We start from the raw sequence: 17,401 nt of genomic DNA on the forward strand, positions 1-17,401 counted from the left end.
GTTGCAGGTGCGCTGTCGCGTTATCCCAAGAACAGCAACGGTACGAAGGTGCCTCCGTGCTTTGGTCCAGCCTTGAACGTCAAGAGACGTGGTTGTAAGCTGTCCCAGTTGCTGAAGAGATCGGCTTCTGCGTAAACTGTTTTGTAGTGCTGGAAGGGAAGCAGGGCAGAGAAAAATAGGCTATCTCTGTATTAACCTGAAGCAGATTTCTTTTGGGGGGAGTGGGAAGGAAGCCAAGCTGCTAGTCACAGAACCACGCTACTAGCTTACCATCTGTCCAAAAGCAATTACTTGGAAATGGCAGGTGAGGTGGGAGAAGGAGGTTATAGCTCAGCTGTAATGCAGAGCCAGCCGGAGGCACTGATCTGGTACTCGGTGGCGCAAAAGTCTCTCTTCTTGACGTGCAGGTAACTCACTCTGCCAGTTCAGACGTACCAGCACGGTGAGTGATGGGGTTCGCTGCTGGAGAATCGGGGAAAGGCTGCTTAAAGCAAACCCTGCCCTAGAGGCAGCTACCTCCGGGAACGGAGATGTCCGAAACTGCCGAATTTCTTGCGTTCTGATCAGGCGCGGGAAACGCCTTTGGAGGCAGAAGGCTGGGGGAGAAAACGAAAGCGTGTGGGGAAACTTAATTTTGCCTGAGACCCAAGAGAAGCATCCCCTCTACGCTCGCATCCCCCGCTCCCCATACCGCGTTGCCCACCCTGGTGGAACCCCCCGGCTGGGCCGTGCTGCGGGGCCAGGGCAGCTCTCCGCGGCTTCTGCCTGCGGCTCGCCAGCGTGGCAGGAAAGGCCGTACGGTTAGGAGGTCTTAAATTCCGGCTCTTTTGGTTTTAGCCTCTCTACCCAGCTCCTTTGCCACCTAGCTGTGGTTAGCAGAGGGAGCCCGTTACTCCCAGTCCGTCGGGGAGAAATCGGGAGGCTGCTCGCGGTTATCCCGAAGGAGCCCTAAGGCGAGTCGGGGGCAGGGGGGCTCGTCCGCGTGGTCCTGCGCTACCCAGCGCTCGGCACGGAGGTACGTCCCCTTCGCGTGACGTGCTGCTTCGACGCAGGTCGGAGGAAGACCCTGCGCTCGTAGCACGCCGCTTGAAGCCCGCCCAGGGTCATCAGGAGGTCTCCCGCATGAGCTGGTCTTCCCACAAGCCATCTCATAGATGATTTTGTTGTCCTCAGCACCTCCCAACCATTCCTGCTTGTGTTCTCCTCCTTGGAGTAAGCTGGGTGTCTAGGGCCTCTCCGAAATCGCAGCCTTGCTGATCTTTGTAGTTGTTGACTCAAGCGTAGTCGCATCGGTGCGGGGGTGGTGACTATAGTCAAGACTTCGTTTGTTCGTGTTGTATTTATTTTTAAAGATGGGACACAAATTCCGTGAGAGAGAGAGAGGGAGAGACTCATCCGGGGATCATGTGAAGAGGGTGACCAAGGAGCTGCTCGTGGCTGAGCTGGTTTGGGGCGAGATGAATTCAGCACATGCGCCACCAGTTCCGCTAAGGGCGAAGTTTTGGAGGGAAGACACCAGATGAAGAGCCCTCCAGCGACTCAAGGAAAACATGAAAAACAAAGGCCTCTCTATAGTCTTTCTTGTTACCTGCCAGTCCTGTTTGAGTCCCAGACATCTCCCAGCTCTTCTACTTTGCATCCCTCTTTTTCTGATTTGGTACTTTTCCAAGGCATGAAAAATGTGGGAACTGTATCTCTTCTTAAGAAAAAACAAAAACGGGAGCTGCTTGTGAGTCTGGAATACAGCAGAGTTAAGCAGCTTCATAGTACGTGAATTTCAATAAGAATATCAAAACTTGAGGCAGGAACTAGGAACTTAAGAGATTTGAGGCAGATGAAGGGAGAAGGCTAATAATTTCCATGTTTTCACCCATAAAACAATTTCTCTTCCCAGTTGGAGGGGGTCTCCAGCAGAAGTGACCGATGATTTTTAAATGCTACTATTTTTCAGATGTTTGCTTTGTGAGTAGGAGCCTGGTTTCCAAAAAATGCTAAGTACTCACTGTTCAAGCCTGCAGTCTCTTGACAGATCTCAAGCTGGTCAGCCAAAATGATCAGTCAGAAGGGAATAAAAAGAAGAGTATGGGAGCAACAAAGAGATAATGGTTGTTGGTATTGCATTACGGGCCCTGAGCAGGATGCTAGAGAAGATGATACAGATTATTCAGAGAGAGGGAAAGAGCCCCTTTACCCATTAATTAAGAGATGACAAAGGAGTAGGGTTTGCCATCACTGAGAATGGATGGAAGTGAGGAATGATGTCAAGAGCAGTGAGATGGGGGTGGAGACAGTGTATGAGGAGAAAGGTCCTAGGACCTCGCCTAGGTGACTCGGTACCTTTTTCGTACACGGAGGTAGAGCTTTCATCAGGGTGGTAAACCTGCTGACTTGAAATCTTGGGTGTGTGAGCGCTCGATGGTGTCATTTACACAAAGCGTGAAGGAAGGACTTCCCTTTCAACCTGAGACTTGATCATCCCACGTTTGTTTGAGTGGTACTTCACCTTAGGGATTGCTTCACTTGTGTTTTAATTTTTTTTCATGAAAACACAGCGTGATTTTTGCTTATATTCAGGAGTGGTCACTCTAGAAGTTAGCTGGTTAACTTCAGTGCAATTCCATACCTGTCACTCAATTTTCTTCTCATCCTCCTGATCGCTGCAATGTTACGCAAATATGTGCGCTTCCGAGTATAGGAAATATATCTACAAGGGCTTCTGTCCTGCTCGGAGCTGTGACTGGGTACTCTGGCTTCATACTGCTTTGGATGGGTCCAACCTCCTGCTCTGGCCCCTTACATTGCCCCGCGAGTTCCCCTGCCAGAGCCTGCCTATCCGTTTTTTTTGCTTTGCCGGTCTTCCAACGCACGAACTGCTTGAACGCTGCTTGTTAATCCTGTCGGTGGAAAGCACGGTCGCACCGTTGGAGGCGATTAGTGTGGAACTTAATCGATAGAACTGAAGTTTCCTAGCACAGCATTATAAGCGAAATAGCTCTAAACTAGTGCTAGGGAGTCAAAGGCAGAGAGAGAGAACGACTGTACAACTCTCCACGCCAACGTGGTTTCCGCAGGCCACCTGCCCTTTTAACCCAGCCAGAGGCAGCACCCGCATCTTTGCCCTTCTGGTTCAGCATCTGCTCTTTCCAAAAGTGGACTTGGGTTCTCTTTGAATGACTGATGCCTCTAAGTAGGTCAGAGTCAGCACCAATAAATAGGGAAGGGGGGGGGGGGGGGGGTTGGGGTTGCTTTCCTATTTTATTTCTAAGGGAATTTGCAGGGAGGTTTTTGTGAAAGCTGGTATTTTTATACAAGCCAGAAGGGGGCGGTGGAAGCCAATAAATAAGTGAAATCCCCCATCCCCTGTCATAACCACCAGCAAAAAAAAAAAAATCCCCTTCTTTCAAGGTACGCAGTGCCCGTTTTCTAACATTGCGTTTCAGTAGTACAGGAAAGAAAAGTTTCCTTAACGGCTTAGTCTTAAATCTTCCAGACGAGACAGAAATCACTGTCATGGAAAGGATTTATTTCCAGCGCAGTCATTGTCAAACACCATCATCCCACCATCTGCTGCTGGGGGTGCAGTCTGCACCCAACAGGCTAATTTATCGGCGTGGGTGTTGAAAGGTGGAGGGGTTTCTGACAGCAGTCCACCTGGGCTGGCTTCAAACGACAGTCTTGGGCATTCAGAGCCTTCACCCTCTGCAGCCAGTTCGTGGTTCTATCGAACTTTGGGTGAAGGGAGGAGAAAAAGCCCTTAAGAGAAAAATACCCCAGGCAGCGTTGACTACCATAACCTATGGATGGTATTTCAGTAGCCATGGAGAAAGCTGGGTCAGGACAGGCTTCATGTCAAGGCCCACATTAACCGCTTTTTGCCAGCTTTGCCGGCCAGTAGCGGCCACCATCTGAAGCAGCATGTTCCCACGCTCCTACCAGGGCAGGATGTTTCATTTTGGCAAGACGTTTCCCTCCTCGCCACTTCTGAATCATCAAAGTCCATGGGACTGCTGTGCCAGACCCAGCGTGGTGGTTGGGTCCATGAACCAACCTCCTGGCAGCCCTTCCCCTGCCTACTCCTGCCCCACTCCGGACCCTCACGCTGATGCTCCCAAAAGACCCTCATCACTGAACTGGGAGCTCACGCTTTGTCCCACACCATACTTATCCCAAGCTGATCTCTAACTACCCTGCCTTTATCCTCCCCTGATCTATCGCTGACACCAGCCTGAAACCCGAATTTGGCTGTTCATCCAAGCCAATCCCAGGATACGAGAGCTGTCTTTTACTGGGCTTCGTACCCAGGCAGCAGTCACCCTGAACCACCTTCAGATCCCTCCTCAAGACAAATTTTTACCCGGAGGTCACCAAGTCTAGCCAACCGTGAACTCCAAATGGAGGAGATGATAGTTATGTGTGTTTCTGTGCCCCTGCACGCACAATTTCTGGGTTCTCTTTCTGTCTAATCCATTGGGTCGCTCTATACCTGTTGGCGTTCAGAGAGCAGTGACCGGAGAGAGGAGCCTCCAGACAAGGTGCTCCAGAGCTCCACGCAGCCCTGGACCTCTGCAGCCCAGAGAGAAGCGGAGGAGCTTCCCAGGGGTGGGAGCAAGAAGCGATGTGCAGGTGGGAATGACCTTTCTTTGTCCTGCTGGAGGTTGCTAGCCACTCTGTAAAATCGGTCTGCATGTTGGAGTGCAGCCAGCAAAAGTTGGAGCCAAATCCCGGACTTGACAGCTTTGACTGGTGTAACTTGAGAAACACGGAGAAAAGTATTTCATTGTGGCACAGCTCTGTAAGAGCTGCTCAATGCATCAGTGCTGGGCAGCAAGCAGGCAGCAGCCCTTCAGCAGTAAATGTAAGTGGCTTTAATCTCAAAGACTCACGTCTAGCGATGGACTCTTCAGCAGAAGTCCAAAAGTGTCCTGTGAACCAATGTTCAGCTCTAGTCTTTGGTCTGTCTTTTCACTCCTGCCTTCCCCAGAATAAGCTCGGTGGCTAGATCTGCATCGGTAGGTCAGGGAGGTTGTTCTGCCGTTGCTCTACCTCTTTGCTTCACAGAGACATTACTTTGCAGTTTGTTTTCCCTCGCGCCACACACCCATCTGCCGGGAGCCGCCTCCTCACACGCCACAGTTGAGAGGCTGCGTCAATTCTGTAATTTACTTAGTGTGCTTAAAAAGCAACCTGAAAATAAATTTAATTGGACTCTTGGGAGGAAGGGAGTAGGGAGGGAAAAGTCCTGGAAGCAAAGAAGAGGAAGACATTCATTTGTATCATCTTTATGGCTTTTATTTAACTCTTCCAGGCTTGCATTTGATCCATCTGCATTAACTTGAGGTGGAATAGGCTGCTGACAAAACCCTCAGCCACAGAGCAGATCCCGTGCCTGGCGTCAGGAGGTTGTGTGGTTTCGTAACGCTGGTACCTTCGCCGTTGCGCTGGAACGTGGTTCAGAGCAGAGGAATCGTGAGGTGCTTTCTGGTATTTTTCTTGACGAGGAGGAAAACGATTCTCTGGCTTTGCAGAGCTGAGAGCCTTGTGTTTGAACTGCTGGGGCTGAGGAGTTCATCCCGAAACCCTTTCGTATGACCTTTGAAAGGTCCCGCTCTGCGACGCGTGCCGAGCAACTGCAACGATTTAACGCGTTTGGTTTTCAGAGACTTGACTGAGGGATCCTAGATAGAGGTTTGACCCTGCTAATGTTTGCAGCGTGCCTTGTTCTAGTTGCTAGTGAATTTGCACTCTCGCATACAGCAACAGATGCAAGAGAAGAGATGGGGTTCTTCCTGAGACTTTCTGGTTCTGCATACTCGTTTGGAAATCAATTTAATGCATTTTAATTGCCTATTTTTCTCCTTGGTTTTCTCTTTACAGCTACACACCAGCAAAAAATAATAAGGTAGCGTCTAGCCAGGCAGGCTGCTAATGAGGAAGCTTGACTCAAGAAGATTTTAATTTTCAGCATTTGTTCTTCAAGATAGCTATTTCAGCATGCCGGGATGTCACAAAGCAGGAATGCTGCCATTAGCTAATGGAACAAAGGCATTGGGCTCGCACGTCATTTTGCTACCTGAAGAACCAAACGCTCACATCCTTGACCAAGCTATAGGAGCCTGGCAATCCGTTTCAGGATGCTGGTCCCCTCAGCCAAACCATCGCTATAAAGAAAACACCCATTGTGCACGAAACATGGTGGGAAAAGATCGAGGGAGATAAAACCTAAGGTGTCCAGTCTCCTGCCAGCCTTTCAAGAACTGCTTCAGGCTCTGCCGAGCTGATGGAAGGCTTTCTCAGAAACCCCTCATCCCTGGGGCATTCCTGTGAGAAACAGGATTTCCCCGAGGTCCGTGGCATCCCTGGACAGCCGGAGCAGGCAGGGTCGCACGAAGTTGGACTGGGAGTCAGGATGAAAGCCAGCCCGCCTCGGAGGTGGCCCCGACTCTGCAGCTGGTGCCGTTCAGCCGCGGCCGAGGTACCTCTGACTACTCTGAGCCCTGCCATTGCTGTTGAAGTAGTGCACCGCAGGCAGCTGGAGACGTCCGCGCTCAGCATCTCCGTCATAACCCTTCCTTTCCAATAGCATGCAGTTTCCTACCATTTCATCTTTTAGGCTGCAAAGCTCCAAGTTTCATCCCTGTCCAAGGCCACTCTCTTTGGAAAAAGACTGAGCAGCTCAACGTTTGGTGAAAACAAGAGGGGAGGCGAGTATATTGCTTTACACCATTGAGCGGTAGTTCGTCATTACCTACTTTACGTGAAATCTAAAGGATGCTCCTGAATAGCGCTTAGAGCCAAGCGAGTGAAAAAAACCTTGGCAACTCCTTTCATCACCTGGAAAATATTTCCTTTCTCCCTCAATACCTCCCATCTCCTGGGCTGCCCTATCAGCCTGACAGTACTGGGGAAAGGGGGAGCGAGGACTGGTGTTTGCAAGCATCTGGCACGAGGGGCCATAGTCAAAATTGCTGCTGGAGTAGTCCAAATCCTGTTCATAAAGTTTGTGAAGGTGAGCCCAGAAACGTTTAAAGCAGTAATTCTGTGTTTTCTGCAGTTTGACACGGTTACTGACTCTGCATCAGAAAATGAGGTCAGTGAAAAGTACACAAGTATTGGAGTATCGATATTAGAAGGATAAACTTGGGTTAGAGAAGAGAGAAGTGCAATAAATAGGACCGTGCACATGAAGGGAGGTAGCAGGCCGGATCTCCCGGGGCTCGGTGCCGGGACTCGTTCTCTTTCAGGGTTTTGTACAAATGAGCCCGAGGTTGGCGCGAGCTGCTGGGTGTCCAGATGCGGGTGACATCATGATAGGAGGGGAGGCTGCTGATAAATTTCAGGAACGCACCAGACTACAGGAGGATTTGGAGGCGCTGAGGGAACAGGCTAATACAAAGGAATTCAATATTACACGATGGAAGGTTATTCATTTAGGGAGAACCAATAGCACAGTTAAATGCAAGTTTAATGAACTAGAGCAGGAGGAAACTAATGAAGAAACAGACTTGGGCTGGTGCTGAAGACCGGTAGGGATAGCAGCAGCCCGACAAGTAACTAACAGCGCGGCTGAGATTTTGGAAAAGAGGGCTCACGCTGCAGCTGAGGAGTCCAGGACTCCACATCGGGTCGCTCATTTCACGTGGCAACCAGGATGCTCTCAGCATTGAACTCGGAGTCCAAAACAGGCCAGTGCTTGATTACAGGGAAGGAAGGTTACAAAGCGTATTTAACCACTGCCAGATCTGAGCTGTGCATCGGGACGTGGAGCCTCAGATCCCAAAGGAGATGCTACTGTAGCACACATCTTTGGTGGAGACGACTTAGGGCATGTTTGGGCCCCCAGGGCATTTGGCTGTGACCACAGCTCAACAACACATGATGCCTTTGGTGTAAATCAGATCGGTCTAGGTCTCCTCTGGCAGCAGGAGACGCGCTCAGGGACCAGCTACCAGCAGAGGGGAGAGGATGAGAAGGAGTTACAGGGACCTGTCGCTAAAAGCAGACTTTCCAGGGAATGTAGGGCTTACGGGCTCGTCGAGAGGGAAAGGAGCCCCTTTTGCAGTGGAAAAGCCACACGCGGCCTTTCCTAGCTCCTGCCCATCACAGGCTCAGCCGCTGCCTCCCGAGTCTCGCATCCGTCCTCCTGGGTCACCGCTTCCACCAAGCCTCCCGCAGCAACCCCGCTCCTACAGATGAAAGGCAGACATCTGGAAAAAAAACCTGCTTTGCACCGCCTGAAAACGAAGGTGCGATCCTGCGCCTCGGAGGATGGGTGAGGTGAAAGCCGCCATCCCCGCGGTGCGTAGGAACCGATACCTACCACGGGTCCCAGTCTCCCGCAGACATCGTAAATCTGATGTTTCCTTTCTCCTTCCCCCGGAGAAGGGTCCGCTCCGCTGCCAGCTTGAGTCCCTGGGTACCCAACCAGCCGTTCCTTCATTAAGAACTTCTGAGCGAGGCAAAAAACTTGTTACCACCCTCTGTACCAGCAACTGGAGAAGTCTGAAACTCGTGAAATATTTCTGGAGCTAAAATACACTGGCTGGTAGAAAACTTTGCCACTGCTCCTTTGCAAGTCTGTCCACGCTGCACAAGTACAAAAATTTGCCAATCGTTTAGTACTATTTTACAAACAGAGCGTTAGACACGCTTTTATTTTTTAACCACCCGCCGTATTGCACATTTTGTCGGTAGCGTCCACAAGAAAAGCAGAGTATCGGTACATTTTCACTCTTGACAGTTGTTTTGGCGTGGGAAGGGAGGACCTGAATTGAGGTGGGGGGACCCCGAGGTCACGCAATAGAGCCGGGATCGGGCCCACTGCCGGCACCCACCACAGCCCGGAGCAGCCGCGGAGAGGAGATGCTGCACGTTGACCCCAGGCAGCGGCGAGGGGTCTGCCCGGAGCAGAAGGCACGGACCTGCCCAGGATTTGGGTTTGTAGAAGGGGCAAAACCCCGACAAAACAGAGCTGCACCGACGCAGCGTGCATCATTATGAAATTATTTCTCTGAACTAACGTCTCGGTTTAATTCAGTCACAGCTTTCTGTATATGGGTCTGGTGTGGCTGTCTGATGTCTGTCTTGATTTTAAAGAGTCGGTGTCTGAACGGGTGACTGGAGCTCCAAAGAGGTTTAAGGTCCTTCGCCTGCAGTCCCTGGCTGCGTTCCTAAAGAGTCGTTTAAAAAGAGTCCACTAAATCAAAAGCCAGGTAAATCAACAGAGCGCTCAACGTCGTAATGAGACCGCTTAGAAGGTAAATTACAACATTATTCAAGCACACTAAATTCCTCCTCTGGAGTTTGTCCTGCTGACTGCAACGCACCTTAAAAGTGGTGAAATGATTTCTGGCAGCCCGCGAAAGAGGCTGTGTCGGGGGGGGGGGGGTGGGAGGCTGAGCCCAGCCCCTGTCTTTGCACCCACTTCTACCTTTGGGGGACTTGGGGCGGGCTCTGTGCCTTGCTTGAAAGGTTGGTGGATGAGTTTTCAAAATAGTGCGATAGCGGCCGCAAACACCAGCCATGCGCTCTCTCACTTTCCAGCAAACCTTGTTAGAATTTTCAAAGCAGGGGATTAGAAAGACTCTAATTAGGAACTCGATTGGGGAGGCTTGAGACTTATAAATCTTTTGTTACAATGAGCGAAATTCTGAACAGATGCTGATGCTTTTGAAGCTGCCAAGACCCAAAAGATGGGAGCACAGACCCTAAGGAGATGGCCCTTATTGTACGTGTTGGATATAAAAGGTTATAAGGCCAACAAGCCCAAAACAGAACAAAATTTCTGTGCAGAGCACGGGTGGCTTTTTCTGATCCGTGCCTTGGATTACGGGATTCTGTGCGTTCATCGTAAGAAAATATTCGATATTGGTAAACCTTGGGGAGAGAGGTGTCCCCCCCGCCCTGCTTTTGTGCAGACGAAGCTGAAGGAGTCTCCTTTTACAGGACACGGCGGGGAGAAACAATTTGTCCCAAGTCTTGCAAGCAGGTCAGGGTGCAAGTCAGGAACAGCAGCCCTGCCTGTCTGTTGCGCCGTGCTACTAACCGACGTCCTCTGGCGAGGCGATAACGAAGGCATTTTGGTTGAATTAGAGGTTCCCTGAGAAATACTGTAGGTACTGTGTACAAAGCTCCGTGCAAACCATCCCTCCCGGTCTGCTGAGGCCCAAAGAAAAAGAGAGAAAAGGAAAATGCAGGAGGGAGTACACACACTCACACGACTTAATGTAACGTGGAACTAGTCTAGTGAGCATGAATCAGACTCTTTGGTGATTAAAACGTCCTGTATAAGTACTCCGCAGGTTTGGGGGTGGTTTTTTCAAGGACAGCACTACATTTACAGGCAAGAGCTGAGGACAGAGGGCAGGTTTATAGCTTTGCTTGCAAAGATGAACGGAAGGTGTAAAAAGTGATCAGAAAACGCCCGTTCGAGCCTGCGGCATTCGGCTGCTTCCCGAGCGGAGGAGCGGTGTGGGTGGTTCGGAGGGAGCTCGTGTCGGACGGCCGAGCTGCGCGGGGAAAGCCAACACGGGCTCCGGCGTTGGAGGGGTACGGGCTGGGAATCGCCGGCGATGCCGAGCGGTGGGAAGTACTGCGGTGCTGTGGCAGCGTTCCTCACCCACCCCGCGGCTGGGTGGGAAGAAGGAGGGAAGGCTCCTTTCCTACCCCTGCTCTCCTTCCTTCTATGATAGACAGATTGTTTTCCTTCTCGTGATTTCTCCAGTACAAACTGATTGCAGTCAGGGCAGTGGAAAATCGGTGGGAACCCAAAAAAAGGCCATGCCCTACGACAGAGGCTCTGCGGCCTGCTCCGTTCCCCGCTGTGCTACATCCCCTTCTCCCCAAACTCTTGCCCCAGTCCGGCCGCTTCCCCCGAGGGAGAGCCGTGCCGCGTCTCCTCGGCGCGCAGCCGCACGGACAAGTTTCTCGGCCTGACCCGGGCCACGCGAGCCACCGCGTGCTCAGTCCCAGCCAGGGCTGAAAGGTAGAGCGGGGCAGCCGAACTCTCCCTCCAATTAACCTAATTACTGGCTAAAAGCAGCAAAGCGCTTCGTTTTCAAGCGCAGCTGCCTCTGCCGGGGCACGAGGGAAGGGGAACACCAGCTCGCCCACTCCTCCTTGCTGCGGGACGCGTGGACGGCGGGGGACTGCCCGGGGAGCCCGTACCGCTGTCTGCGGCAGAGATGGACCGTGATAAAAGAGGGGCCGGCGGAGACAAGCTGGAGAAGGCTGGTGAAGGGGGCCGAGACACGGCCTGGCACGGCTCCGGTGACAAGGGTGGGTTTCTCGCCGGGGTACGTGTCTGCTCGGCCCCGTGCGTCCAGCGGAGCCGAGCCTGCCGAGGTCCCGCCAGCTCTGCCGTGATTTCCCCACAAGGGACGAGGGCTGGTCGGCGAGGGGACCGGCCTCGGAGGACGCGGGGAGCCCCGTGTTTGGCGATTCCCGCGTGGGGAGAAGCGGGGTGATGGGGAACGAGGCAGCGGGAGCAGCCGCGTCTCCCCGCGGCCCAGGGGACCGCTGGAGATGATGTTCAACGCCGAGCCCTCCTCCATCTCGCACCTGGGAGGCGAAGAAGTCCTAGAGAAGAGGACGGGGCAGGGGGGATCCCCTTCCAGGTCCCTGCCGACCCATGGCCGGAGGTCACCGCCAATTCCTCCGAATGCTCCCGAGCCTTTTTTTGTCGTCGTTTCTGTGGAAAGAGTTGTAGGTTTGTGTGTCGGAAAGTCCGAATTAATTAAGACCTGTCGTAGCCGTAGCAATTACGGGTAGGGTTTAGCCAGCAGATGTGGGCAAGCCAAGCAAACACCGCAGAGGCCGGCCGGCCGTGCGTGCCTCGGCGGCAGCGCGGAAGAAAGGACTTGGCATCTGGGAAGCGGCTTTTAAAAAACGGCCGGGGCGCATTTGCTACAATAATCCGCCGCAACGCCAGCCGTCTAAAAATAAGGTTGTTTTCTGTACTAAGCTCCTTTTAACTCCGTTAGTCATCGCCAGCTTCCCAAAATAAGCCCCGTGTAACAGTCTCTCCTAGTAGCGGCTGTAAACAAACTCGGGGAGGGGAAAAAGGGAAAGAGCAGCGGAGGCGGGGCGGCGGCGGCGGGCGGCCCCCGGGGCCGGGAACCGGAGCGGCGGAGCCGGGGAGCGGCGGGGACCGGGCAGCCGGGGGCGGGGGGGGGGGGGGGGGGGGTAGTTTGGGGATTTGGGGGGGGGCGCGGCGGGCCTCGCGTTGAGCCGCCGGCCTGCCTGCGCCGGGCCTTGGAGCGGAGCCACGGTGGTCCGGGCAACGGCATTAAACAGGAGGAAACAGACGGGGGATTCCGTCATTTCAGCGGGGAGCGGGGCGGGGAACCGGGCAGGAAAAGAGAGTCCGTCCCCCCCCGTCCCCCCACACACTTCACCCCCGCTCCGGCCTCCCGGGAAAGGCGCCGGGATCTCTCCCAGCTCCCCCCCCCCCCCCCCCACCCGTCGGGCAGCTCCGGCAGCCGCCCAAGCGCAGGCGGGACCCGGGGGGGGGGGGGGGGAGGTGGGAAACGGCCCCCCCCCCCCCCCCCCCCCGCGGCAACCTCCGGTAGCTCCGCCGCGCCGCCGGTAGGGGGCGCCGCAGCGCCGCCCCGCCTCCGCAGCGCCCCCTAGCGGACGCGCCACGACCCGGCCCGGCCCATCCTGCTCCGCGCCCGCGGTCGCTCCGCACCCTCTGGGCGGGGAGTTCCGCGGGCGTCCCGTCCCGGCAACCCACGCCGGGTTACCGGAGGGGAGGCCTGAAGGTCGGGGGAGATGCCGCGGGAGGGGAGCGAGGGGTGTCTGAAGGGGTTTGTTTTTTTTTTTTTTCTTGTTCCCATTTAGTTTTCCTTGAAAGAAAAGCGTCGCCCTTTTGGGGTTTGGGTTCCCCCCGCCCGAGGGGACGGCCGGCTCCGGGGGGGGGACGCACTGGGCTGCCCGCCGGGCGCGCTCTTTGGTGGGGACCCTCTTCCCCCGTGCTTCAGTGGCGGAGCTCGGCCCCGAGGCTCGGCCGCGGCCTCCCGTTCCCCAGGAGCAGAGAGGATTTCGTTTCTGTTGGGTTTCTTCTCAACCGCGTACGGGTGTCAGGCATTAGATTTACGATTATTTTATTTTTTTTTTATTTTTTTTTTTCTTTCTTCATACACCAGATCTGCTCAAAACCACCCCAACTCTCCGCCGTCCAATTCCAACAGGAAAGTATGGTCCCCTCTTGCCAGCTGCGGGGGCAGAGGGAGGACGAAGCCGCGGGGGGGGCTCCTGCCTCTGCCGGGGTGTCACGGCCCCGTCGGGGGCCGGGCCGGGGCATCCCGGAGGTGGGAGGAGGAGCGGCTGCGGGTTGGAAACCTCTGCTTCCCCCCGCTACGAAGCGCTGAGATACAACTGTGTTGCTGAGATATTTACAGAATAATAATAAATAAAATAATAATCATAAATCTGGAGCGCCTGAAACCGAGTCCACCGGGTCTGTTAGTAATTTAGCAGAATGGGATTTTCCTTTCTCTCGCCTGCCAGTGGATGCTCTTTTCCAAATTTCCACAGCGGGGGAAGCCTGCGATTTTGTACATAATGATTCCAGCATGCGAGGCCGCCTCGCCCCCCCCCCCCCCCGCCGCCGCCGCCGCCGCCTGCCTCCCCCCCCCCCCCCCCGTCTCCCCTCCCTTCCCTCCTTCCCTTCGCGACCCCAAAGGAGGGCACCCGGTTCCCTCAGCCTCCCGGGCCCGGGGGTGTAGGAGGGGGGTGGTCGTTCAAGCCGTCGTGCCCCGCGGAGGGGCGGCCGGGGCCCGTCGGTGCCCGCCGGTGCCCGCCTCCCGCTGGCCGCTCGCCGGGGCCCGGCTGACATCACGGGGCCGGGGCGGGGAGAGGGGCCGGGAGGGGAAAGGGAGGTGGTTTGGGGGGGGGGGGGGTGGGGGTGGAGGGGGGGGTGTTTTCCAGCTTTAAAAAGGCGGCGCCGGGCGCGCAGCCCTGCGTCAGAGCGAGACTTCCCCGCTCCGCACATTCACTCGCCCCCGTTTCCCCCCCCCCCCCTCTCTCCGCCTCGCCTGCGGCACGCCGGTGGGCGGCCAGCGCCCGCCGTCCCGTCCCGGGTAGTGCCTCCGAAGTCCCCACGCACACCCGCCCTCCCCTCCATGCCCCGGCCCCGGGGGGGCACGGGCGGCGGCGAGCTCCCGTACCTCCGCGGGCGCGGTTAACCCCGCCGGGGCGGGGGGGGGGGGGGGGGGGGGCGCGTCGCGGCCCCGGCCCCCGGGACGAGGGGGTGGGTGGGTGGGTGTGGGGTGGGGGGAGCAGGCAGGCAGACAGACGGGCGAGGGGCCGGGGTTCCGTCGCCCCCCCGCCGGGTGAATGCCAAGCGCTGCCCCGCCGGCCGCCGCCGCTCCGCCGTCGCGGGACCCAACCGGAGGGAGAGAGAAGCCGGCGGCGGCGGCTCCGCAACGCGGCGTCCGTCCGCTCGGCAGCACCATGAAGGCGGCGGAGGAAGGTAATAACGGCAGCGGAGGGGATGGAACGGAACGGGCGGGAGGGGAGGGGAAGGGAAGGGAGGGCGGCGGTGTGTCCCCGTCGTCGTCGTCCCCCCGGTGTTTCCCCGCGGCGGCCCGGAGGTTTTGCCGGCGGCCGCTTGCCAATAGGTGTCTCCTTCGGCTCTCGCACGGCGCCGTTTCCCGGCCGTCTCCCGCCGGGCCCGGTACCGCTCCCGGTGCCGGTGGGGGCTGCGAGGGTGCCCGGGCTCCGGTCGAGGCGGGGGTGAGGGGGGGGGGGGGGGGGAAGCGGCCGGGGGATTCCCTCCGCGGACGCGGGGTTGGGTTGTTGGGAGGGGGGGGGGGGTATAATACACGCTGGGATTGCAGCCGTTCCTCGGTGTTGGGGGGAAAGAGGGAGAAAAAAACCAGAAAAGCGGGTCCCGGGCAGTGCCAGCGGCCGGCCCTCCCCGGCGCCACCGGGCTCCGCCGTCCCGGTTCCCCCCCCGGCCCCGGGGGGGTGGTGGGGGGTGCGGGTAGCCCGCTGTTACCGCCGGCTCGGCTGCGGGGGAGCCCTTGCGTCGCGATCCCGGTTCTCTGTCGCGACTTTTTTTCCATGGCCGGTAATAACCTTAACTGCGAAAAGTTGCGCCGAAAACCCGGCGGTAAAAGTTTCTCGAGAGAAAAATCGCTGGGCCGGTAGCTTTTGGGCCGGGCTGAGCTCGGTCCTGCCAGGGAGCAGCGTTTGGCTGGAGCCGGGACCGGCTTCACCCTCTCCTGTCCCGCTCGGGACATTTCTTCCCCCCCCCCCCCGATGCCGACCCGGAGCATCGTTACCCGGCACCGCTCTGCCCGCCGCCCCGGGAACGGGACCCCGCTAGACGGGAACCGGGCATCCCCTCCGCACCGCAGCAGGTGCGGGGCAGCTCCCGGTTCCCCGCTGGGGGTCCGGGGGCAGTCGTCTGCCGTGTGTCCCGTGTGTATGTCGTCGTCCCCCCCCCCTCCCGGGCTGCTCCCGGGCTGCTCCCGGGCTCCCAAGTTTCCTTCCGATCTGGTGGTGCCGCCGTTTTGCTGGGACTAAACTGGTCTGCCGGGCTGGGACAGGGCACAGCCAGCCCGCACATCGCGGGAAGAGAAAGTTGGGGGGGTTTGGGGGGTGTCCCCATCCCCGAAAAGCTGGACGGGAGCTCAGGACCCATCTTTTGTTTTCCTTTTTTTTTTTTTTTTTTTTTTAACACAGCTGTTTTCACTCCGGGGATTCATTTCGGTTGACAGGATCCTGCCAATCCAAAAGCTGCAGGCGCGGCTGTGACTGCGGCTCCGCTTTTGAAGCGTGCGAGCGCTTTTTTGGATGAAAGTTAATTACGTTTTATTTAATAGCATTGGCCTGCGTGCCTTTCGCACGCTCGGACCTCCGAGGGCTGCACGCACGGCGTTTCCAGAGCTCTGGGGCTTCGAGGGCACTGAATGCACTAACTTGTAAAAATTACACCCGGAGGCAGCTGACACAAAAAGCGTAGAGGAGCCTCTGGTCAAAAAAAAAAAAAAAAAAAAAAAAACAAACAAACAAAAAAAAAAAAAAAACACAAAAAAACAACACCTCCCCCCCCCACCCCTTTGGCATTTCTGATGTCTGTGTTAAAATGTCGCCAGCCCTCGTCCATAGTTCTCTTCCCTGTTGATGCATTTGGGAAGGGACTAAGAAAATGAGGCCAGCCAGAAAGTGTGACCCAATCCAGGAAACACGTCGGGGAGCCCTGCACGGCAGGATTGCTGCCTGCAAATTCAGGTGCCCCTTGATTGCCAAACGACGGCGATCAAAGAAAATCCCCCTAGCTCTTGCTTAGCCTGGGAAGAAACTCTCGCGAAGTGGACCTCGCTTTTTTTTTTTTTCTTTGGGTCCTAGGAGAGTTTACAAGTTAAATTCTCCTTCAGGCTGCGGGGCTGCAGCCGGAGCAGCCCGTTTGCGGGGTCCCTGGTCGGACCGGGGCTGGGACCCGGGGAGCTGGGGGACAACTCGGGTTAACTGCAGGGAGAGGGTCGGTCGTCGGGCGGTGGGTGGCCTGGAGACACGGGGATGGCCTCGCCGGGGCACATCGCGTGTGTTGTTCCCCCCTGCCCGGCTCGTTTCGCTCTCCCCAGTTTAATGGCACTGTTTTAAACTGGATTCCTAACTGGCGCGACGCCGTTATTCCGTCCCCACATGTGGCATCGCTTCGGTGTTGCCTTGCCGTAGTACATCTTTCTTCTTTCTCCGAGGGTGCCAATCGAAATATTTCCTTGCCGGCGCTGATATTTACGGCACTGGCAAATCAAGCCGTCCGTAAATCGTTTGGGGCCGACTCCCCCATCCCGCAGGTACCAGATGCGGGGAGAGGCAAAGGAGCGGGAGCAGCGGGGGCTCCCGGCGGGAGATGGGGAGCAGACAACGGCCCGGCGGGGAGGTGAGCCCGGGGTAAACCGGAGAAGCGGGGGGGGGGGGGATGCTGGGGACCGGGGTTGTCCCGCCTGTAGGCCCCGGGCGGGAGGCGCGGCAGTCCGCGCCGTCGGGGCAGAGGTTGCGGGACGGTGCGTGGGTTAAAGCGGGACCCCTCGTCCCGGTTCTTCTCCCGGGCTGGGTCGGGCAGCCCCCCCCCCCCCCCCCCCGCGGTCTGCTCCGGCATCCCGGGCACCGGGCTCGGTCCCAAGGCGGAGAGGGTTCCGCTGCTGCCAAAGGGCCTTTGGCACACTGGGGTGACTCAGCCCCGGCACTTTGGGGGAAGCGGCTGCGAGCGGGGGGGGGGGGACGGACACACACCGAGGGCAGCCCCGATGCGGCTCTGCTTCACCTCCGCCCCAAAACGGACCCCGGCCCCTCCGGGGTAAAGCCCGGCCCCGAGGCTGGCAGCACCCCGGGGCTGAGGGGGTCGGTCCTGCGTGTGCTGGGGCTGCCCCGTCGGTGCCGGTGCCCCCCC

General features: G+C 56.9%; 1 protein-coding gene across 3 annotated transcripts in view; it reads left to right on the top strand.

Moving 5' to 3' along the window:
• The first annotated feature begins 14,326 nt into the window (after positions 1–14,326).
• The window catches only part of NFATC1 (nuclear factor of activated T cells 1), a 114,976-nt gene continuing 111,901 nt past the window's right edge, over positions 14,327–17,401 (top strand). For all 3 annotated transcript variants that reach the window (XM_049824043.1, XM_049824045.1, XM_049824046.1), the window contains exon 1: positions 14,327–14,470. In XM_049824043.1, coding sequence (XP_049680000.1) covers positions 14,335–14,470 — 136 coding nt within the window. In that variant the 5' untranslated portion in view covers positions 14,327–14,334. The remainder of the gene's footprint in view (positions 14,471–17,401) is intronic.

The sequence above is a fragment of the Accipiter gentilis genome, chromosome 20 (assembly GCF_929443795.1).
Source record: "Accipiter gentilis chromosome 20, bAccGen1.1, whole genome shotgun sequence".
Lineage (NCBI taxonomy): Eukaryota > Metazoa > Chordata > Aves > Accipitriformes > Accipitridae > Astur > Astur gentilis.